This window comes from Pseudoliparis swirei, chromosome 16 (genome assembly GCF_029220125.1).
Source record: "Pseudoliparis swirei isolate HS2019 ecotype Mariana Trench chromosome 16, NWPU_hadal_v1, whole genome shotgun sequence".
NCBI lineage: Eukaryota > Metazoa > Chordata > Actinopteri > Perciformes > Liparidae > Pseudoliparis > Pseudoliparis swirei.
In genome coordinates, this window is record NC_079403.1 from 11,755,814 (window position 1) to 11,779,019 (window position 23,206).

Sequence of the window (23,206 nt, forward strand, 5' to 3'; positions counted from 1 at the left end):
TGTTGAGACGATAAGTGTCACCACACAGCTTTGGGACTGAAATAGTTAATTCAGTTTGTGGAGCTCACCTTTGGTTGAACATCCCTCTGAAGTTGTAGTTAGCTCTGTAGTTGGGCATGGGTTTAGGGTCCAAAGGCCTGTAGATAGCTGGCTCCCCTCTCTTCATGGCCAGACCATTCAGCTCCACCGTCGGTGTTATACTGCCTGCATATGACATCATGATGTAAATAAATATGAACGATTAAAACCCACCCAAAGAAAAACTGTTGGAAACATTAAATACGATGCATTGTCAGACAAATTTATAAAACATTTCCATCCAACATCAGCAAATAAAACTGAAGCTCTAAATTCAGTTTTTAGAATATATCACATGAGCATCAACTGACTTTTGGAGTTGTACTCTGATTAACACCAGAGGAAGTCTGTAAGCGACCCACTGGAGAACTTTCCGACCTGTCTGACTGAGTATGATGCGTGCAAAGCTCATCCCAAATGTTCCTACTGATGTTGCATAGCCTATCCATGGTTTTCCCAACTAAATAAATAAAGAGCTGGCTTTACTGTCTTTCACTACTACAATGCCACAGAGGTCAATGGAGGTAAGAGTGGCAAGTGGTATTAATCTGGCCAGAAATAAAAACACAAGTCTGCACTTAGGCTTTGTTGAGTGTGGTTGTACGGACTTTGTTCTAAACATGGCTTATTTAAATATATCCAGGGGCCAAACTCCTGCAGGTGAAACACCAAAACACTGAAACTTCCCATTAATAATGGAGAGAATAGCACGAGACAAATTCTTTCTGACGTTTCCCCCCTCCACCCTTAACCTCAGCCTTCTCCGTTATCATTACACTCGCACATGAAATGTTGTGACATCCCAAAGGAAAATGCTGCTCTCGGACTTTTGAGGTCTCTCCCTCCGAATGGACAGTCCATATCTCACTAATGAACACAAGAGGGCACTAATGCACCCTCACTGGTAGTGGTGTACATGCAAGGACCTTCCTTTCTGAACAATAGATTACTTAAAAACATTAATTAAAAAAACACACAGCACAGCATTTGAAAGTCAACATTTTAAGTGAACTTTGATGCTCTTTTTGCTCTCTCTCTCATAACTTCCTCCATAGGATACCTTGTTGAACAGTTACATGACGAAGAAGTCAGAGGGGAATGAAGAAGTAGAACTACACTAAAAATGTTGAATTCTGTGTTGGCTACTGAAAACGTTTTCTTTTTGTTTTTAGACCAGCCGTCTTGCTCTGAAACAAAAAAGCTCCCTTTCGACAACCTTAATGAGAAGCCTACAGGTCCCATCTCACAGCCAGCATCTGTTATCTGCTGCGGAAGCTGAAGCACCGCCAGAGTAAAAAAGGTCTTACATTTTCATTAACTTTTTTAATTATTAAACATAAATTAGATATGGATTAGTCTTTGCACTATATTTCAGTTGGGAAAGAACACTTTCTGCATTCAGACATTAACTTAGGGTTAGGGTTACTTTGTTGTTTCACCAAATGATTCTGTCTCATTAGAATAGCCATTTTGCACGTGTATCATATCAGCTGTTCCGGGCCCAGCACGTTAGTAGCAAGTTGATTTCAATGTTATCCTTCAGAGACACACCTTCTTAGTAAACAGAACAATGACATGTTGTTGCGGTTGCAGTACCTGGGTTGCTGTTGATGTCCACTTTAGGGGAGCGGGGCGCTGGCCTGGGAAGGACACTCTCGTCCAGCGCTTTGGCGGCTGTGGAGTGCTGGGCCTTTTTAATGCTGGTGCCCTCAGCCTCCCACACCTGCTCCCCAAGAGTCAGCTGCACTGTGAAGATCTGAAAAATTACACAACAGCTTTACCAACATCCCTCTGGATCTGATATGCAATTATGAAAATAATATAATCACAGGAAATGCAATAAATATGTATGTATTACCTGTATGTATTTAAATTATGTATTACATCAGCATGAAAATAAGTTAAACAAGGGAACTATTCACTGAATAATCATCTTTTTTTTTTATGAAAGAAGATAAGAGATTTCATTAAGTTAGTAAAACCTTTTTCACCTCGCATCTACACAGTATCATGTCCCCATTCTCTACCTTAGCATGTGCAGGGCCTCTCTCATTGAGGAGCTTGTACTGTGGCTGTATCCTATTGAAACGGGCTAACTCATTCACCAAACACATTGGAGTTTTCTCTTTAGGGTTTGCCATGTTCTCCTGGGGTGGGCCTAAAACGGAGAGCACAGCAGAATACACAGCATACTAAGTAACATGGTAACAGTGACAGAACTATACAGAAATCAAATAAACAAATTATCAGAAGCAACAAACTATTCCGTTGTAGTTTTACCTGGCGATGAAGAAGACACAGGGGCGTCCCCATATCCGACTGCAGGAGCAGGGCAGGCGGGTGTGGGGGCCGGGCCTGTGCCGTTGACGGAGGGCTGCAGACCCAAGGATCCTGGGCTGGCCATGGCCGTTGGGGAAACTCCGGGGGAGAGGCCAGGACCAGCCAGGGGTGCTGAGGTCTGTACTTTCACTTGAGCCATGCTCTATTCCTGAAACCAAACGGCAACTTTAAAGTTTTTTTTTTTAGAAAAACACTGATCATTACCAACTTTAATTATATATAATAGATTAGCGTTTTGAATTTTTTGATGAACGAAAGAAAATGTCAATAATGACCAGTCGCTGCACCATTTCAATCTGTTCACTGTCACTTGACATATTTCTGCGTGCAAAGCCTGCAGAACTGACTTCAAACTGAGCAGCCCTATGCCTATCTCACATTCTGATCCACTGGCAGCGAATGCACCCAGACAATGAACCTCTATTTGAAGGAGCTTTCCTCATGTTACTACTGCTAAGCTCCTTGGAAAAAAGGAGAGAATCCTGTGATAGCATCCCGAAAAAGACAAAGGAAGTTGAATCACATTTTATTTGAGACTAAAGTGAGTTAGATGAATTAGACACAGGTTAACACAGCGGAGAGGGTCCAACAAAACACACATCAACCTCTTTATCTGTACATGCATATTTTGGTGAATGCAATTACACTATGGCTATGCACATCAGGTAACATAATATGCTACCATGTGTTTTTACATCTACAAAAGATGAAGATAGTCAAATGTAATTGATTAATTAAATCAAAAAGGTACAGACTGTATCACAACATCTTGCCAAGATAGCTCCACCACTGGTTCACATTAATATGTGGCAGGCACTGAAAGGGCATGAGGGAAATAGCGTCCATGTCCCCACAGAGGTCAGTGCAAAGGGTCAGAGACAGTTCTGAACCACTGGGATGTGGAGAAATCGAGTGCCTTGCACTTGGACACTTTGTGACATGCTGGTTTGGGACCTGGCACCTCCCAGTGATGGACACCATCTACAATCAGCTTGAAATGAGCTGCAAGACTAATATAATCAGGTTTTGATGGGCTGAAATCATCGTGATTACAAGTGTTACCTGTGTCCATTGTTTACAGTTCAGGGCCATAATTTGATTGGTGTAAACAACAGAGCAGCAGCACGTGCATAAAACAACTGACATTGACTGTTTCCACGAAATAAAACGCTATTTTGCACTCAGATCTGTGACGTTAATTCATTGCATGCGACCTGTTTATATGTGTCGGCACATCCTGCCTGCTTGTCCCCAGAGCTTCTCGGGGTCCCGATCTTTCTTGCTTCTACTGTACCCTCTTTTACAGTAACATGCACGAACAGCAACCGGACAGCGGGCTCGTCCCGCAGAGACGTGGTCACGGAGGCGGGCTGACTGACAGAAGCTCCAGAGGCTCGTCTGCAACCCCTGAACCTACAGTACAACTCTGACTGTGGCCAGCTTAGCACGAAGCTAACGTTGCCATCGAGAAAACGGCATTTCCTGCTAATGTCAGCTCCTCAGAACAAACCAACAGAATTGGCAGGCACACATGCTGTCGTAACTATGTCGCTGTGGTCCCCCTCCTGATGAATATACACCATCTAGCCAGCTTTCAGTAACGCTAGTTTAGCCGGTTAACGCTCATCATGGCTGAACGGCCGAGCACCCCTCTCGCTAGCATCTCCATACCGCCCCATCCTCCACGAAAGTCTGGGGTGTTTCAGTGCCCCGCAACATGATATGTGGACTGGCGACAGCGTGATAAATCATCCAGAGACCATCCAACAACAAAGGGACAAATATCTTAGTGTATTTTTTACCTTTGTCCAGGGCCAGACCCCAGTTACACCTCCGACATTGGCAAACACTAAAGAGAACTGGATGGAAGAGGGAACAGACCACGTTATTTGTCTGGGTAAATGTTTTTAAATGTGTCTCGTGAGAAGGAAATGACTGGTCATTTTGATGTTTCTCGCACTCGGTTTCTGTTTCGTTTATGTGGTTAGTGTTAAGCATTGCTTATTACTAACGTACCATCATTGCAGTTTGAGGCGAATCTTGAATGAATCATTGACTGTATCAGCCACCCCCGCGACGATATGAATGGTTCAGTCCTGGTTCGCTTCCTCAGAGCCTGAAGCAGTGCAACTTTGATTCAGAACAAAAATGTACCTTTTCAAACTTATTTTCTGCACACAGCATGCACACGGGTTGGTTTGGTTGAATGATTTAACTTTTAAATCATCCATTTGAAATTTTCAAGTAATATAAATCTTAATTATTTTAATACGGTAGAGTAAAACAATATGATTTGACCTATATGTTGTTCTCAGGGAAGCTTCTTAAATGACTTTAAATACAAAGGCAATTATAAAACTTTTTTTTTTAAAGAGAGCAAATAACCAACCAAAGAGTAGCACTCAATGTTGCTGGTAAAATGTACTTATTTTGCCCAACGGCACTTCGGAGGACAGGGTTTTATTTTAGCCTAGTTGAGTGCTTCACAAAGAACAAGCCCACCACGTCTGGACCTTTTGCCTCTACGCGCTTGGTGCGATAAACCACATCCAGTCCGATCATAGGGGTGATGCTGGGGTCCCACAGCTGGAGAGGGCCTCCACATTACCTACAGTGTGAATCTTGTATTTCAAGTTGTGGGAGGGAGATCCGAAAATGAAGCGTGAATCAGAGATCTGACATGAGTAACGTGTATAGTCACGTAACCACGAGATGGCGCCACTAGTCCACTTTTGTGTCACAGTAGTTAGTTTCTGATGTCTGTTTAAATTATTTTAACATACACAAAACTCAATGTTCATAAAGACTAACTGATGAACACTTTCTCAAGATTAGCCAACAACATATGTTAAATGAACATAATTAAGGAAAACATGTTGGGAGGGTAAGGAGTGCATTCTTAACCTTGGTGTACCTGTACACAAGTATAAGAGTTAATATTACTGAAAAAATGTTTTCTTTTGTGCTCAACTACTTGCAATGACACATTAAAATGTTTGTTTGCTAGATGTCATTTTAAATGCTTGATGTGCATCACATTCTTATAATTAGACGTTTTTATGTGTTGCATTAGATTGTTTGACCATTACCGTGTGACTGAGACAATCTCAGCTTTCTACTATTCCTGATGTGAATTCTGTATTTTTTTTTATTTACTCCAAGGACAAGTGATCATCTTTACACCCACCACTCCCTTTAGAGTGGGGTAATTCCATTTTCAGTCATATCAGCATAGAGGCATAGAAGCCTTTGAGGCTGCAAATCAAGGTTGAATAAAAGTTAATCTTTGCTTTTTATTATTGATTATGAAAATGAACAGGCACCTTTTACATGGAGCTTGCACATCCCAGAACAGAATTTCAACTATAAATATCACACCCTCGTTAGTGTTGAACACTCACAACAACCTGCAAGCTAAGAGTTCAAACCACATTGAACAGGAAAAGAAAAAACAAGAACAAATAATATCATGTTGTATCCAAAACCATGGAACACTTTCACTCGCATGTTTAACAAATCTCCTCTGATTTACTGGCGAACTGGGCGAAGGCTCCTTGTCCCCCACTCAAATGCTGTTGTGACTGCATTTACACAATCATGTTCATGCCGATGGTCGTTTCCTCACAGCATGGTGAAAACAGGCAAATCCAGCAGAATAAAGCTTAAAAAAAAAAAAAACATTGGTTAAATAGATGTCTTTAAGTTATCAATATAGTTTCTGAGATAGCGGTGTGCTGTGGTAATCTCCTCTACAGTATAGAGTATCATAACATTCACTCAAGTCCATTCATGAAACTCCGCTACACCCTGGAAAACACAAAAGCAATACAAACAACCCAAGATGGAAAATTCAAGTATCTCTGACTGAATGGTGATAAACATTTCTTTAGGAATGAAGTGATGACCATCTGAAATGACAAAGAGCCACACAGCCTCTGGGTATCCATCACATAAACCATTAACTAAGTTATGGAAAGACTACAAGTGGTCACAATGTCTGATGCCAATAAGAACACGTAGGGTTTAAAATGGCATGCATCCCCACTGTAAAACTACTAAACTTTTTATTTTATTTTTTACAAACAGTAGTGTTTGTTGCTGACTGTACACATCCCAATTAGCAAAAGATGCAGACTAACTTTAAATGAAATAAAGCACTCATTCTGCTATTAAGTAAATGCATCGTCTAATTTTCGCTCACATCATCCAACTATTCAAAGACTTATATACAATGGTTTCAGACATGTTATAAGTTTACAACATAAGTCTCTTTTGGTGAAAATATAATTAAATTCAAAATATCTGATGGGTATCTTTTTAGAGATCTCTTTATTGAAAAAAGTACCTGAGCCAAAACTCTGACCAGGGGGGAAATCACAAAAGCCTCATCTTTAAGGCTTCTATCAAGACTCTCCTTTCCGTCATTCACTACCATTCTGGAGATCAAAATGAAGATTGAAATTAAATAACAAATACAACAACAAAATCCAAAATATACTGGCCCATCAAAAATAATCCCCTTTTCAAAGTATCAGCGAGTTGAAAAGTAAAAAAAGAAAAGCAAACTCATTTAAAAACCAAAGATTTTAGAAGATCAACGCATGAATATAGAAATCAATACCGTACAACAAAAAATTAATAATGCGACACGTTCTCTGACAGACATTTTCTAAACGGAAGAGAGGCCGCTGCACATCTTCAAGGCCGTACGAGTGAACACTACACGAGTTCAGCCCAACTTTACGAGGAGGTGCACTCTGAGGTCACCTGCTGCTCCCTGCTGCTCTATATCCGTTTGATTCATCTCTGTATCGACATGTGGTCCAACGGCAGGAAGAGCTGCCTGCCACCGGGTCTCACGTTGGAAGCTGATGAAGACAACGGTCTACTCTTGATATAGAGCGGTTACAAACTAAAACCCTTCAACCTGATAAATAAGTGGACTGCTTACAGTACGACTGCAAGCTGGGGTTAACGTATGAATAATGCCTATATGAACTATACTTTCATAGTGCACACAATTAAAAAAACAACAACAAAAACAGACGAAGCATTTCCTCGGGGTTTTGATGGTCAGATCCCTTCCAGAAAACGAGCAGATTTGGATTTCTCTTTGTAGGCCCAGGCATGCATCCATCAGATATTATTGCACAACACAAGGTCCTTAAAATGCACCCATACATACACAAACAAAAAAGTAACAATAATCTTAAAACAGGAATTATAAGTATCTCACTACAAATCCACCTTGCTTGCTCGCTGCATTACTACCGCCAAAAACTATCCATCTTGGGTGCACCTAAAATGTTCCATTATTTATTTTCGTTCTCTATAGTACATTTGACTAAAACATGCATCCAACGGCCCACATGGGGACGGGGCGGGGGGCCGGGGGGTCAGGGAGTTGGAGGGGGGATGCAGTAAAGAGCATCCAGCGCATGGTGTCCATTGTTCCAGTCAAGGTCAGAGTTCAAAGACTGAATGATTTAAAAGTGCTTCACGTAGGTCAGTAGGACTTCTTTCTTCTACGATTATTACAAAGTGTGTACATTAGCATGTATCATCTGCGGAGGCAAACAAAAAGGATTCACATTACATCACCTTTACAAGCAATTACTTCTTCATGAGTCCTCCCCCCAAGGCTGGAAATACTCACCATGATACCACCATTTAGTCTTCTTTGGATTTTTGTTACACGTTCTGACATAAAAGGAGTTATCGGGCGGTCGTCTCTGCAGAGAAACAAACCAGCATTTAGATGAAACTTTTAACGAGCATATAATTGACTTACATGCCCCCTTCCTCGGCAGAGTCCCTACCTTTTCTTTGCAGCTGGACAACATGCTGATAATGCTAAGACAAACTGATTGCACTGACAGGGCTGGCGACCAATCCTCCGTGAGAATAGAGAGGCAGATGTGACCGTTACTATACACATGAGGGTGGACAGGTATATTCTCTCCTGTGAACATAACCTGCAACAGGAAAACCAAGAACAAATTAACAGAGGTTTTTAAGATGAATACAAAAATGAAAAACTATAAAAAGGTGGCGGTAAAATTATTGATGACATTAATAACTATTTCGATATTTCTTACAACATTTACACAGTTTGGTGGTCAAAGATACAACAATTTCTTTAATGACAGAAAACAATGAGGATTGCAGTATAAACTCAGGCTTAGCCTTCAACAGTAACACGAGGCTCTGGGATTAGGACAGAGTTGCCGGGATGGTGTGAGAGAGGGGAAGACAGAATGGGGGACGAAGAGGAGACATGTTTTACCAAGTGAAGAAGACACCTTCTATAAAAAAAATGACGAGTGGGTATAAGCCAGTAGAAGGGTGCAAGAGTCCAGGCTAAACAAGGAGATACAGGAAGTGTGAGAAGAGAAGACAGGAGGAGCTTGAGTAGAGAGAAGGGGGGAGCCAGCGTGGCCAAAGAGGGTAATGGGGGCCAGCAATGGGTTGAGGCAGTCTGGCACCAGACGGGGCCTCACAGAAGAGTGCATCAGCACAGGCCTCGGGGGGGTGACGGGACGAGTGTTACAGATAGGAGCAGAAAGTAAAGCTGGCGCTACACTCAAGACACCATGACAACTGAAGGCTCCTTGCTTACAGAGCGGTCAAATATTTACTGAAACATCAGACAAGCACAAAAGCGCAGGAGGTCGGAGCGGACAGGTACACACAACCGATAACACACTGTAGCAATCCAGACTGATCGTCCCCAAGAGATCCATCAGAGGGCCACTTTGACAGCTTATCCTTCCCAGTTGACAGAATGATGTCTAAGGAGTTCATCTGATTTCCTCTCCACCTACTCATTCTCTATTTTTAGGCTCCCAATGAGTGAAACAATATTGTTGAAATGAACTAATCCTCTCCACTGTGGCTTCAGTGGGAGCTCTGTACTGGTGTCTCGGTCAGTAATTCCTGGCTCCAGTGTTTCCAGGCCGAGGTTCACTCCACTAACAACTGCAGACCCAAAGGGTGTTGCATACGATCATTTCAGGATTCCAATGAATATAGAGGATTGTTTAAATAGCTCTCAAGCTTTTTGATTTTGTTTGTGAAAGGGAATTCCTGTACTTTACCTGCAAACCAGCAGCATGAATTAATTGTGGTAGCCACTTTAATAGTAACTTCATCAATCTTTAATCAAACGATCATGGAAAATGGATATTGGCTATTTAGTCAGGAAGGCAAACGGTACAGGCAAAGCAGAAAAGGACTTTTGAGATCCTTGAGACACGATAGTAAACTGACTGCACTTGCATAGCCCTTTTCAAGCTGAGAGCAAGGCAGAGAGCCTCATGTATACAAACATGCACCGGCGGCTGCAGAGCGACTTGTGCTTTCTTACCTGAGGTGAGTCAAATGGATATCGACTACTAAATTTGAAAAGCAGCTGGAATTTCTCTCCTTCATACAGTGTGCCAGATGCTCCCTCCATGTCTACAATCCAACTAAAAGAAAAGCAAAATATTAAATCATTGTAAACATTTCACTCAAACAGAAGAGGAGAAAACATATACTGATCACCTAAGACTTAACGAATATACACGTCGTGTCCAAGAAATTTCATATTTATTTTGGTTTATAGCTCAGATTAAACAGTTTAAGCTACTGTTCATGACCTCATAGAACATCTGTTTTGAGTTCCAAACCCAAAGCATAGTTACCTTTCTGAGCCACGGGTACACCCCAAACATTTGGATTAGTTATTAGTACACTCAGTTTTTCACTCTGACATTTTAATAACCAAAGCATCCAGCAGTGTAAAGACCGACTGCGAGAGGGGGTTGTGATTTTACAATGATCTATTTATTTTCTACACCTTAAGACAACTTCCAAAACATGTCTAAGTGAATGGAGCGAGTAACACTTTAATTTCTCCCGTCAAGCTATGATATCGGGTCAACACTTCCTTTAACAACAAACCTTAACTATGCTTTTGGAGGAAATGGGTTGAAACAATGCAATACAGGTTTGCTTTGCTAGATGATCATATTGGTTTCCATATTTTAGGCTTTTTGTGTGTCATTTATACACCACTTTACACGTGCCACTTAACGCTACAAAGTTACAAGAAGGGGTCCAGTTTAGTCAACAAAACAAAAGCAACAGTTAGGCTGAGACACCATTGCTAAATTTAGCTTAAGAAAAAACATCATCATAGGGCTTGGAAAAATAATCTAACATCAGGTTAAATTTGACCCGATGTTTTATTTTTTGAATACCTGAAAAAATAATGACATGGCCATGGGCCTCAGTTGTATTACCTGCTTATTAGCTGTCAAATTGGCCAAAAATCACAATCAAATATACTTTACACAAAAATATTAAAATATTTATTTTGGGGCATTATGCTGCAGCATTGCGCAACTTGCTGTTTTGAGCTGAACTTGTCAGACACCCTGGTTATAATTATTTTGTTACTCGCTTAAAATCGCCGCAAAGGACGAGAAACGTCCGATTGGTGAAGTTTAACCGATCTGTACAGTACCTGCTCACTTCTTGACAAAAACCTTAGTATGGTGGTAGCTGACTGGAAGGACCTTACCTAAAGATGTCCTGCTTCCTGTGGACTATATTGCATGTTATTTCAAGTAAATATTACTCAGTATAAATCTACCTTTCCCCCCCATCGCTAAAGTGGCTACGTCACCAGTGAGAACTACTGCGTACAGCTGATTGGTACCTGCTTTGTTTACATGATGTAGAATAGTGCATAGTAGATTCATTGGAAACATAGAATGACTTGCAAGGAACAAATCTCTTTATCAATAGAAAAGGAATGCTGCATTAAGTGTGTAAACAAAATCTTTTAGTCTGCCTTATTCAAGTCACATTCAACATTCAGCTGGTTTAGTAATAATGTGATACTCTATTGATCTACTGCACAACATCCATTTTGCCGATGTAGCCTGGCGACAGAACTGTGCTGACTGAGGTGGGAGGGATTCAATGACTTGCTCAGAATGGAAGATGACTGCAAACACAGGGCTTGATCCGGAGCCATTGGGACGAAGGTCAGTCCATCGGCTTAATATACCTCTTTGGCAAAATGTCCATCTAATTAATTGGGATAGCTTGAGCATAAGAGAAGAAAATGGAACACGGATGGCAGCATCACAATCTCTGGCCTAATTCCTTCTAGGCAAGCAGTACAGATAGGTCAACAAAGAGACTTGTGGTTGTTGTTCAAGTTTATAGACTCATCTTTTAGCTCCAGCCTCGAGCCTATTCAGCTCTACATACGAGGTCAACCTTTAGAGAAGTGATCAAAGCATCTGAACAGAGCTCCATGGACGTAAAGCTTAGAGGGAGCCAGTATCATTGTACACGCTGCAGAGTTAAACCTGATGCAACCCACACTGATCACAGGCAGCAACTCCAAGGACATTATGCTCAACTCGATCATATTCCCCATTTCCTGGGGATCATATAATCCACTCAACAAAAATAACATTGGGCCATTTAGTGAGAGTGGGGGGAAAGTAAACCTATAAGAGTCTTGTCAGTGATTTAAACAGTGGTTTCCTTGTTTGCAATGGCCGCTGACAATGGCACTATCCCACAGTGACACTTCGTAATTTAATGAGCAGCAGAGAGACAGACGTATACTATAAACAAAAGCTATAAAACCAAAAACACATGGTCACCTCATCACTGTAACCCACACATCGTTGTCACTAGTGGGCTTTTTCTATATCCGTTACAAAAAAGGATGGTTCACTTGCATGTCAAGCAGAAACCGACTAGTAGTAACTTACTCCGCTAGGACAGGCTACAAAAAAAACACATGACATAGTCAGTAGGACAAAAATAAACCCCGGCTAACCAAACCGTGATCAGAATTACAGACAAAAAGGCACACCCATACATCTCAAAAGTGGAATGCAATGGAGAATGAACCTCGCAGAGCAGGTTGGTAGACGTGTCAGTCACGCAAACCAAAAGACATTCATTGTTAGAAATGTGCCATAAAATAAAGCAGATGCCATTTTAATGGCACTTTCATGGTTACAATACTAACTGTAACACGTATAGTCTCTTGCCAAAAGTGCCATGCAATGATTCCGAGCCTGCAGCTCAAAGACATAAAAACATTTACAGGACTACAACCGAGTTCATCATTCCTCGCTGCTTATAAAGACACAATGACATTCACATCATCATGGGCGTTTAAGGAAACACCCAGATAGAAAGGTCAGCGTAGCAGCCTCCGATTCTTGCTGCCGTAGCCAAACTCCTGCATGCCAACCAGTAAATATTTGATCAGGATGAATAATAAGTGACACCGTGCATTAGAAATACTCCACTGAGGTGCAGATGCGGCAATCACTGGAATGACCTTGATTCTTCCGCACCACCAGTGGCTGCCAGGGCATCAAAAGCTTTGTGTTTTCATATTGTTATTGCAAAAGTTACCCGTTGTTGTATGTGTGGTATGAGCCATGTTCATCACACTGTTCATCACACATGGGGATCAAAACATGACTCTTTAGAAAGCCTCGTTGGACTTGTGCATGTATAGATGGCCACCTAGTTCAATGACTCTGGGATAGTGGCCCGATGTTAACAGACTTCGAAAACGCTGCCACATATAAACAAAAAAATAATAAAATAAAAGTAGGGTACTTACTGCGTAATGGTGTTCTGTACGCTTTTTTCATTGAGCGTCATGCCAGGGGGTGGATCATTTTGCATGGCTAATAATTCCTTTTGAAGCCTCTTCTGTTAGGAGAGGATGTGTTTGGGTTAATTATAATGATATATTTTTTTTAAATAAATGTGGTAAAGAAAAAAAGATTGCGGTCGGCAAATAATTGCCCCTTCTATTTACGAAGATATTCTTCACCTAAACAATGTGACATGAGGTTTTCATTATAAATGTCCGATTATAAGTGAAGCTGTTCCGAACGTCAACACTAAAACAAAACTCCACCCGGACAGATTTGACTCGTTTTTCATGGAGCTGCGCAAGTAAAACTAAGTATGAAGAGAATAGACGCGATGCCACATAAGCAACTAACCACAATTGGCGTCGTATTTTCTGAGATAAAACAAACACCTTGACTCGGCTGTCTCAAAATAGCGAAGCACCTTCTTCAGACCGAGAGGCGACGAGAACCGCTCAATCTACTGCGTACCGTCTCGTTAGCGAGCTGACGTCAAGGACGGACAAACGGGCCACCAGAGCTCGGTTTAAAACATTAAAAACCATGTCAAACTCATAACATTATATTCCTCGAGTTATCGTCCACGTGTTGATGCGATACCAAAGTGTCGCTGGCCATCGATGTGTTCGTAGGTAGCTGTGGTGTATCGACTCCGCGGTGCTTCGGTGGTGATGATGCTAGCTAGTTGTGTTGCTAGCAAACACTCGGCGCTACATCGGACCAGTTGAGGATAAATCTCGTCGCTTTTACTTTGATATCCTCACGAATTCGAACAGATGCGTGTACGCAAATTAAGTGGCGAATAAACGACAAGTAAAGACTCGCCTGAAGGTCAGGTAAATTATAAATATGCGATCGCTGTCAATGTATTCCTACCTGCATCGACGCCATGATGGAAACCCCCCCTGCTTCAGCGCAGAGGGGAGGACTGGACCTCAGGCGGTCACGTGACAGAGGTTGTTTTGTCAGAGACAACAATCCAGCGATGTGTACCGTCAGGTCACCTGACTCATTTAGTCGTTAGCTGACTATATAAGGGGCGTTTATGGCAGGATTTAATTAAATTGCAAAAAAAGTGTATCGTTCAAATGCATTGAGGTCACTTGAGTCAATGACCTTTGCTAATGGTGGAATTACCTGCCTGACATCGCTGATCCAGACTTGTATCAAATATTGTTCTTGTGTTAGTTATTAGATATTGAAAAAACACTCCGAATTTGACATATTGATTTGAAATCACACAAAAGGATTGGATTGGATTCAATTTATTGTCATTGCTCGAGTACAGGTACAGAAGCAACGAAATGGTAATTCCATGATAACTTTTATCATAGCGTCTGTTTATATATATTACTCTTTTATTTTCTTATATCAACTCGAGCTCCCTTTTTATGAAAAAAAGAAGTACATCAATGTATCTATGTCAACAACATTTAGAGAAACATATTCAACTGATTTGTAATTTGAATAAACCTCTTCAGGTTTCTGCGAAAAACAACTACTCAGCAGCCGATGTTGACTCGTCTGAGCTCCCACCGGATATGGTTTACCCTATGGAGCGACTAAAGAAGACATATGGAAAACGAGACTCTCCACATTAATGATCAGCATTGCAATACATCATGGAGTAACATGTAACCACATTGCAAATGTGTTGACTCTTGCAGTAATATTTCATCTAAATTATGGGATTATCGCCATAAATGTGCATGTTATCTCATCTGATTGATCATGTTTCTTTCTCACTTTCTCTAGTGTAAATCAGAAAAGGGCACACCTTAAATATCAAGTCCCATTTACCCCCTAACCAGCCCATGGGGTCACAATGTACCTACAATGTTGACAACGTCCCCATTCCCACCACAATCAGAGAGATCTGTATGTCATTACTACTTAATCTACAAACCAACAATTAGGCTTTAGCCCTCAGCTGTGTGGTAGATGATCACTGTAAATGGGCTATTGCAACGCAATATGCAAAAATAACACAACCAAAGCTGGCCTGCCTTAAGAGGCCTGCAATAATCATAACCAAGTATTATCAATAACTGTAAGTGTACATCCATATTGAATGTTTAGTGGGATCCAAATTGTCATATTATAATTTCCTTCACACATCCACCTAGTCTTCCAGGCCCAGAGATAATTACACATCATTGGACTAGTCCCAGGTCAAGTCCCAAGTCCCCATCTCTGCTGTGGGTCATCAAATGAGATTTACTTTCATTTCCCCAAATTAATTTTCATCCAACATTTGGAATTCTGTTTGGAAGAACATGTCCTTATTACTTTAACGTATAAGCTATTATACTTGAGGCGTAACATCTTTTTACATTGTATTCAAGGTACAATAAAGCACACTAAGTTTACTTTATATATGAAGTTAAAAGTAATACATTGTCCTACTCCGAAGAGAGAATTTGACACACATTCGATAAGGCATCCATCTCATTTTCAAAGAATCACAAGCAAGTGAGTATGTATACAAAACATGTTCCGTTATGTCTAACCTCTAATGTGCAACACAGAACTGTGTATTTTAGCATTAGAAATAAGCCTCATTTTCTTCATGCCCTTTCAAACATTATGTATTGTTTAACTTGAGCTAGACCAAAATACACAATTCAAGTTTGATGCCGTCTTTCGTTAAAAAAAAGGTATTCAAAGTAAGCAGTACTTCATCTGGAACATGCATAGTGAGGGAACAACTTGCAATAAACTGTGCTCACCAGACAGGTCTTTATTAATCTGGAGAGGCGAGGAAACATTTATGGGGTGGGGGGCATGTTTATCACATTCTTGGGATAAACGTGGCAGCCTGCCCTATCCATGTATAACATTAAAATGAATCCTTTAATACTAATAAAATTATGACAGAAAGCCAGGTGCAAAAAAAAGAAAAGTGACATACATACTTATATTCAGGTTTCATATAAGTAAATGGCAAAACAATTTAAATATTCAAAAAAATCTAAAACTGTTTTAAGCTGCAACATTGTTTCTGTAACTTTAACAATCCAAAAAGTTTGCAGCCATGAGCAGTTCCAGGGCGATCTCCGGAGCGATGGGGAATTCAGGTATTTCTGTGGAGCTGTTGGTGTAGCGGACCTTGTAGGTGAAGTACATGCAGACCTTGGACAGAACGTGAGAGGGAATCTCCCTGAAGTTCACTTCGTTGGTTTCATTTTCAGCAAACTGTCCTGTAGACGGAGGGTTACAGTCGGTGGCATGAGCTAGAAACAATGAACTTAGGACATACAACTCTGAATTTATGCAATGTAAGAAATACAACTACGAGTATCCTATCCTGAATAAAGCTATCAAACTGTATCATTCTGCCAAATGCTACGCATGGTGATTTAAAAAAACATTTAGTAGGGAGGTATCAAAACTACTGTCTGAATGGCGCATAGTGGCACCAACTAGACATGCAGAATAACCTACTAAATAATCAATGCATTAAATATGAAGTTAACCCAGCAGACTCAATCCCATGTCTATCTAACTCACAAGCAAAGCAGCAACACTTAAGACATTTACCTTCTAAAAACAAGTAAAAACAACCCCAGGTTACACAACTCCACAGGACAGTTGGACGAGTCTGAAGACAGTACTGCCTCAAAATATCTATTCAACCTTTTGTTTGCCAGCACCCTCACATCGGTATTAACATTGCCACATCTACAGTTTAAAATTGAATTATCTTTCTGAGCAGCACTAAATACCAATGAAGCATAACGCTTTGACACTACTTTCCAAAACCTTAGTTTATTGTACAGTCTCTCATTAGGCTCATGGAAGATGAATCATGTATAATCTCAGACTAAAGCTACTCTTCCCCAGAGATATCACTCCCAATATGCATCATGGTGGTAAAGCATAGACTGTCATGTGGAGTAAACAATTCCATAACACATTTTTCATGGCAGGCAAATTCTACCTGGTCAAAATGTAATCCCCATTTAAACAGGTTGAAGATAATGACAGGAATCCAGCAGTCTGGATAGAAAACACTGAGCTCATCCCCTATATATTTGTGACGGCTCCCAAAAATGTCCCATTGTTTCATGACAAGAAAAAAATAACTTCTTAGAGTACCACTGAATATGCTGAGAATTCAGCTATGCATGGATTTGTATTAGTCTGCAAGTGCTAAAGTTATTTCAGTTTAAGTAAAGTTGGTATGCATAGGTTGTGAGTGCTATTAGACGATAATACAGCTATACGTTGACACATTTTCACGAATCCTTACCTGGTCCGCTTAACATGGCTTTGATAGTCCCAGATGTCAAAGCATGTTCTCTTTTCACAATAAATTCATGACCATCTGAAGAGATCAGTTTCACATACATGGCATCTGGCCCCTCACAGCCACCGTAGGTTCTTTCTTCACCGTCTGTGAACGACACATTTTGATAATCTCAAAAAAGGTGTAAACCAAGTGCTTTAGTGCAGCACACATTTTACTACAACGGACAGCCAGAGATTTTGCGATTGAAGAGAAACGTTAAATTACACCTCCATGATTCGGTGCACAATTATGAGATGAAAATGGAATACATATATATCCGTGTTTAGTTGTTCACTCACCCATCCTGTTCCGTGGATTATGTTAACCCTAAAAAGGAAACATTTAAGAAATAAGTTACACAACATCACTCGTGTGAACGACTCTTAATTAGGACACACTAGGACACACACACGTCGCCTGAGGCTGGTCACTGGCTGTAATGCTTTGCTGCAGAATATTCACTCTTAAATGATTGTTTTCGTTGGCTAACGTCAAGTCTCGTTTATTTGGTGCATTTCTGACAGTCAGTGTTGAGACGGATCAAACAAAACAGCTGAAGTTGACGTCATTAGTAAAGTACCACAATGTAACGTGGGTGTCGTTTCAACAAATCGCAACTACAAACATACAGCTGTAACTTATATAATGTAAAATTGGATTAGTAGTCAAGTTCTTTCTCTATGAAATTTCTTTTAAAGTGACTCCGCAGCTGTCGGTGTTAGCCGGCGAGCTAACGCCTTGCCAAACGAAGGATAACCTTATAATTAAAGATATCGATGATTTAGTGTTTAAGAGTCATAACAGAAAACAGTCCGAAGCAATCCAACACAAAATAGGAATGTATTCACAAACAAAACACTGTCTCTTACCACTCTGTTGTAGAATGTAGAGCGAAGGACTGCGTTTCGGTTTCAGCTAACGTTAGCCACCGGCTGTTACCCGGAACTAGTTCGTGTGAACTCTGGTCCGCGATAAATGTCTTCCGTGGAATTGATTTTCGGGAGAAGCCGACACCTTACCGTCTAAATCCTGCCCAACGCAAACAGGTTCTTTTCAAAATAACAATACAGTTCTAAATGTTTTACTCAACACCAATCTCAAATTATTTTAAGAGAAAAACGTTTTAATACAATTATAACTGTTATAACGCTAATCACAAAATGAACAAGTGATATATAATAAGGTTCAACGCCGAGGCTATTTTGGGATAATTAATATGTACACGTCCGGTGTTCAATATAAATCAGTGTCACGAGATAATACGTTTGGATACAAGAGAGGAAATAAGATTATACATTTTTAATTTTAATGAACATCTGAAATTACTTGTCAAATTGACACTGGTTTACAGGCCATCCACGAAGAGTTGAGCTCTTGTTCGGTAAAGCCTATGGGGGGCGCCTGTGTTTCAGCTTACTTTTACTTACTGTCTCCATTAGCTATGATGCAAGAGAGCAGGTGCTGATTGGACATGACAGAGACATTTTGGGGGCCCATAAATCTGGATTAAAAAAAGAAGAAAGTTAAATTATAACTTTTGTTGTTTGTATCAATAGACAACCATTACAGTTAATACTGTTGGTACGGTGAGTGTGCAATAGATCAGAGGCAGTTGGGCGCATACTGTATTTACGGTCAGATTCAGAATGTGACTTTTCCCTGATTTGGTCATGGGTTCTGTCCGTGGGGGAAAAACGATGACTGTTGAAATCTGAGACTTCTATATGGACACAGAGTTATCTGAGCTGTGGCACTAAGCAGACAAGCAAAGTTAATGCTCATCATGGAAGATGGTAAGGAATTCCTTCTACTTCTACTTATTTACACACAGATATTAAGGTTCTATAACCGATGGGAGAAAGGAGACATTTTTTCCCAGACTCGTTCAATTGACTGTGCTCATTGCTGCAACAGATGTCAATGGTGACTTCTGCAGAGGTGACACCTGACCTGCTATTTGTCTTACAGTAATACTAGGCTTAGCTATGCTGTCAGTTTGTGTTCCAGAAAGTTTCAGTAGCCTCCTGCCTGTTGACTGTCAGTGTTGCCCGTTTTACTCTCTTACACACAGACACACACACACACACACACACACACACACACACACACACACACACACACACACACACACACACACACACACAAAACCAAAAACAATCACTGACCTTCCAGTCCCCCATTACACCATTAGTGCTTATGATCAGAGCGTGCGGGTGGCGGCAGGCGCTTTGATGTCTCTCTGATACGACTCACCCCTCTGCAGCTGCTCTCTGCTCTATTTTTGGGAGGCTGCTGTGGGCCCTTCAAAACAGGGCTTCCTTAACACACACACACACACGAACACGCACACATGCACACACAGACACACACACAATACATTCAAACTATCTTGTCACGTAAAGTAATATCATCCATCCCTTTAACACATCAACTGTATACTCTCTCAGATCACACTTTCTTGCACGTACCAGGCCATTCTGAAATGGTGGGATGCAGTTAACTTGCTAGAAAAATGAGTCTAATTACCTGTTGGTGTTTGCTTGACATCTTAGACAGTCAAATGAGTCACATTCAGCATCGCTTTCATTGTTACTGGCTTTGAAATGTGCAAATACATTGGTGTTCACTTGTTAATGTGTGTTTTAAACATGTCCCTCTTCATTAACCGGTATGTAAAGGTAGGTATGGTATGGTAGATAAGAAGACTAGGCCTTACAATAACTTTACTCCCTAATGTTCCACCTATTTTTTGACCACCACTTTCAATCTGAGTTTGTCAAATGTTAATACACAGGATCATTTCTGAACAGAACAATAGCTTGGAGATGAAGAGGCCCTGAATGAAACCAGGTCAGAACTTAAGTCATTGTAGGGAGAGATGGTGGAGGAATGTCTTTGGGCAGATTTTTTCTGAAAAGAGGGAAAGGCCTGTCACAATGAATTTGAGGGGACTGTCCCTTTTGCCTGCAGCAAGTCACAGTGCCCTGCAATCCTCGTGTTACTCCTAATCTCAGAAACCTTTGCAAAGGAGGAGCATCGTCAGCAACCCATGGCACGTCAGAAACAGTTATATCTCACTGGATGAAAGGTAAAATGACTACATTTAATGCAATTAAGATTATGTATTCATTTCAAAGAGCTCTGCTTCTATTTTTGTCAAATGGAATTTAGTTAATGTGGCATCTTCACAAAGATAAATCAGCTGTCGTTATTTTGTGGCATAATATGAAAAAATACACATTAGTCTCCGTCTTTATTGAGTGATTTCAGGTTTAGATATTTTGAAGCGTTTCAGCTCCCGTTGCTATCACAACGCCACATACAGGAATAACATTTGGTGAGATATTGAATAATGACTCTCTGCAAATACATCTGCCATGTGCGATTCCTGGACATAACATCGGGCAAATTGTTAAATAATTCAATAGTTCAGGAATGTTATGACAAACTGGCCGTTGTCAGTGGCATCACACAAGGGCTCACACAATGACAACTTAACAAGAAAGCGTTTCTTAGATCAATAGATGTGCAGGTAGCACAGCTGTTAGAGTCTGATCAAATCTTTCTGAATAGGTTCAGCAGGGGGAATACAAACACAATGGATTATTTCTTACCTAAGCAACATTGTTAAAATCGTCATTACCAGCAAACTTTGCAATACATTGAATATTCAAAGCCACCAACTTGTGCAACCATTGAGACAAACTGGTTTGCACAAAATACTGGGTCACAAGCAGAGAATGATGTATAAACAGCGATTTCCAGACTCATAGAATGACCCTTTACATGTTTGTTTTCTACAAAACAGTGTTAGTTTATTGTCCATACAGAATGAACGCCTCAAATTGCATAACAGACAGATAAATGGACCTGACAAGCATCTACTCTCAATAGCTTGAGGCTAATGCAGCGTGTTGTTTGTTTGAACTCGATGACTCACCCCACAGACCCCGATGATAAAACTCTCACCCTTGCTCACAATTTGTTAGATAAACAGGACATGACAAGTCTTACACTGTATAAGAAATGGCATGTGGACTCATTAGCACGGGAGACAATAAGTATCATCGTTTACTTTAGATGACAGAGTGATAGCTTTATGGTTTTACGACAGATGGAGTGATGCCAAGCTAAGATAGCTATGCAAGGCTCGGAAAGGGGATCTCCTTAATACTGATGCGTGAGCAACAGTTTTTTAAAAAAGGCCACCGATATCCCCTCACTGCTTACAAGCCTTAATCCAATTTTAGAAGCACAAGCAGGTTGCGTTATTAGTCAGAAGATGAAGGCCTGGTCTCAGAGAGGGGAGTTACATTTACCCACTTGCTGTCATTTTAGTGGTATATTCCAGACTTGTCTGACCTAGCCAATCCTTACATATACAGATATGTAAACCTTTATACAATGTTATTACAATCATTAATAATTAAATAGGATTACAAACAATAATGTTACAAAGTTGAAGAGCGTTTGTTAACTGTTTATTCACATGTACTAATCATATACTGTGGTCTAAAACTCATCAAGTTCATAACTATATGATATTGTATTTTATAGCATTAATAAACTGTTTTTATACCGGTTATGGAGGAGTTAAGAAGGAGTTAGGCTATAGTTATTTATAAATAGTAAAGACTCTAACTTGTCTTTCATCTGCTTATAACTACATAATTGTGTGTTACGAACACTTTATTGTTAATCTTACGTTAAAATGCCAAATAGGAGGCTTGGTTTTGGTCAAAAGAAATCTGAATATTTCTGGCTCTAGATTGTCATCCCTTGAATGTTTCATCATCAATAATGAAATATAATTGGTGACAAGTTCAGTGTTAGTGTGTTCAATTTCAAAATCTGGCTATTACAGGGTCCAAACTTGTCTCGTAATATGGAGGACCATATATTAAGCATTCCATTTATTGGTATTGTCCAATTAGGACAATGCCAACTGGAATTGATATATTACAAATAAATAAATGTATCTATAAATAAATAATCTAAATCTGTTAATTTAAATGTTTTTTAAATTGATTTACTAATGCATATATTATTATATTGATGAATAGGTTGAAATAAAAAAATAACCTCTGTAATTTAGACATCTCTAAATTATTATTGTTTCTCTGACAAATTTCCTTTGGCGGCTGTGAAAACTTGAGAAACAATTTGCAGGCTGCTGGTTATTACTCAGATGTCAAGTGGGGAACTTTTAACCGGCTAAATTGCAACCTACCTGAAATGCATGTCAAATACATGCCAGGGTCAGATTAGCATGTGCCACAGTCCTTCTGCAGTGTGCTTAGAAAATGTCTGCTCCCCGTAGAATAGATGGGACGAGCGCCATTGCTGAATACAAAGATAATTGTCGATTCTCCAGTCTGGTCAGAATCAGAGTTGTCACTGGAATTAGTTATTTGGCTCCTATCAAGGTGGGATACGCTTATAAGGTTTTGGTTTATATTCGTCCAGGACATGCTGTTCCATATCAGAATAGTAACAGAGATATTCTATACTATTCCTGACAAGTTAGGCTTCATGGAGGTTTTAAGTACCAGTATTACACACTCTTCTGAGTATTCCTTAATGAAAATGTCTATGATACTATAATTCTCAGTGAAATGACACCTGATAGTTTACTCTCTGGGACAAGGTAAACAAATATGGTATGCAATTATGATAAACAAATAGCAATATGAGTGAGTTACGATCTTAAATGATTTACACGATTTACACAAAATGTAACAGTTTGCGATTAGAGAGGGCACAGCAAGCACAAGACATGGCGTCGCTGATTGCAAGCAGATGCCATCTA

At 40.2% G+C, this 23,206-nt stretch overlaps 3 protein-coding genes across 5 annotated transcripts in view; all 3 read right to left on the minus strand.

Annotated features, from left to right (window-relative positions):
* stau2 (staufen double-stranded RNA binding protein 2) overlaps window positions 1-5,298 on the minus strand; it is a 72,120-nt gene extending 66,822 nt beyond the window's left edge. The window contains exons 1-5 of the mRNA XM_056434702.1: window positions 4,221-5,298; window positions 2,359-2,566; window positions 2,106-2,236; window positions 1,675-1,834; window positions 69-204 (exon numbers count right to left, since the gene is read on the minus strand). Coding sequence (XP_056290677.1) covers window positions 69-204; window positions 1,675-1,834; window positions 2,106-2,236; window positions 2,359-2,557 — 626 coding nt within the window. The 5' untranslated portion in view covers window positions 2,558-2,566; window positions 4,221-5,298. The remainder of the gene's footprint in view (window positions 1-68; window positions 205-1,674; window positions 1,835-2,105; window positions 2,237-2,358; window positions 2,567-4,220) is intronic.
* Window positions 5,299-5,691: 393 nt separating this feature from the next.
* ube2wb (ubiquitin conjugating enzyme E2 Wb) lies at window positions 5,692-14,034 on the minus strand. 3 transcript variants are annotated; one of them, XM_056433474.1, is made up of 6 exons: window positions 13,983-14,034; window positions 13,070-13,161; window positions 9,785-9,887; window positions 8,238-8,393; window positions 8,075-8,150; window positions 5,692-6,079 (listed from the first exon to the last, which is right to left on the minus strand). In XM_056433474.1, the coding sequence occupies exons 1-6, from the start codon at window positions 13,995-13,997 to the stop codon at window positions 6,006-6,008; spliced, it is 516 nt and encodes a 171-aa protein (XP_056289449.1). In that variant the 5' UTR covers window positions 13,998-14,034; the 3' UTR covers window positions 5,692-6,005. The 3 variants fall into 3 exon arrangements, with proteins under 3 accessions (XP_056289449.1, XP_056289451.1, XP_056289450.1); XM_056433476.1 differs by having other exon boundaries at window positions 5,692-7,982; window positions 13,983-14,032; XM_056433475.1 differs by lacking the exon at window positions 13,983-14,034 and having other exon boundaries at window positions 13,070-13,936.
* Window positions 14,035-15,462: 1,428 nt separating this feature from the next.
* Window positions 15,463-18,348, minus strand: LOC130206095 (elongin-C). Its single transcript, XM_056433842.1, has 4 exons — window positions 18,267-18,348; window positions 17,697-17,724; window positions 17,359-17,502; window positions 15,463-16,306 (listed from the first exon to the last, which is right to left on the minus strand). The coding sequence occupies exons 2-4, from the start codon at window positions 17,698-17,700 to the stop codon at window positions 16,116-16,118; spliced, it is 339 nt and encodes a 112-aa protein (XP_056289817.1). The 5' UTR covers window positions 17,701-17,724; window positions 18,267-18,348; the 3' UTR covers window positions 15,463-16,115.
* Window positions 18,349-23,206: the final 4,858 nt, after the last annotated feature.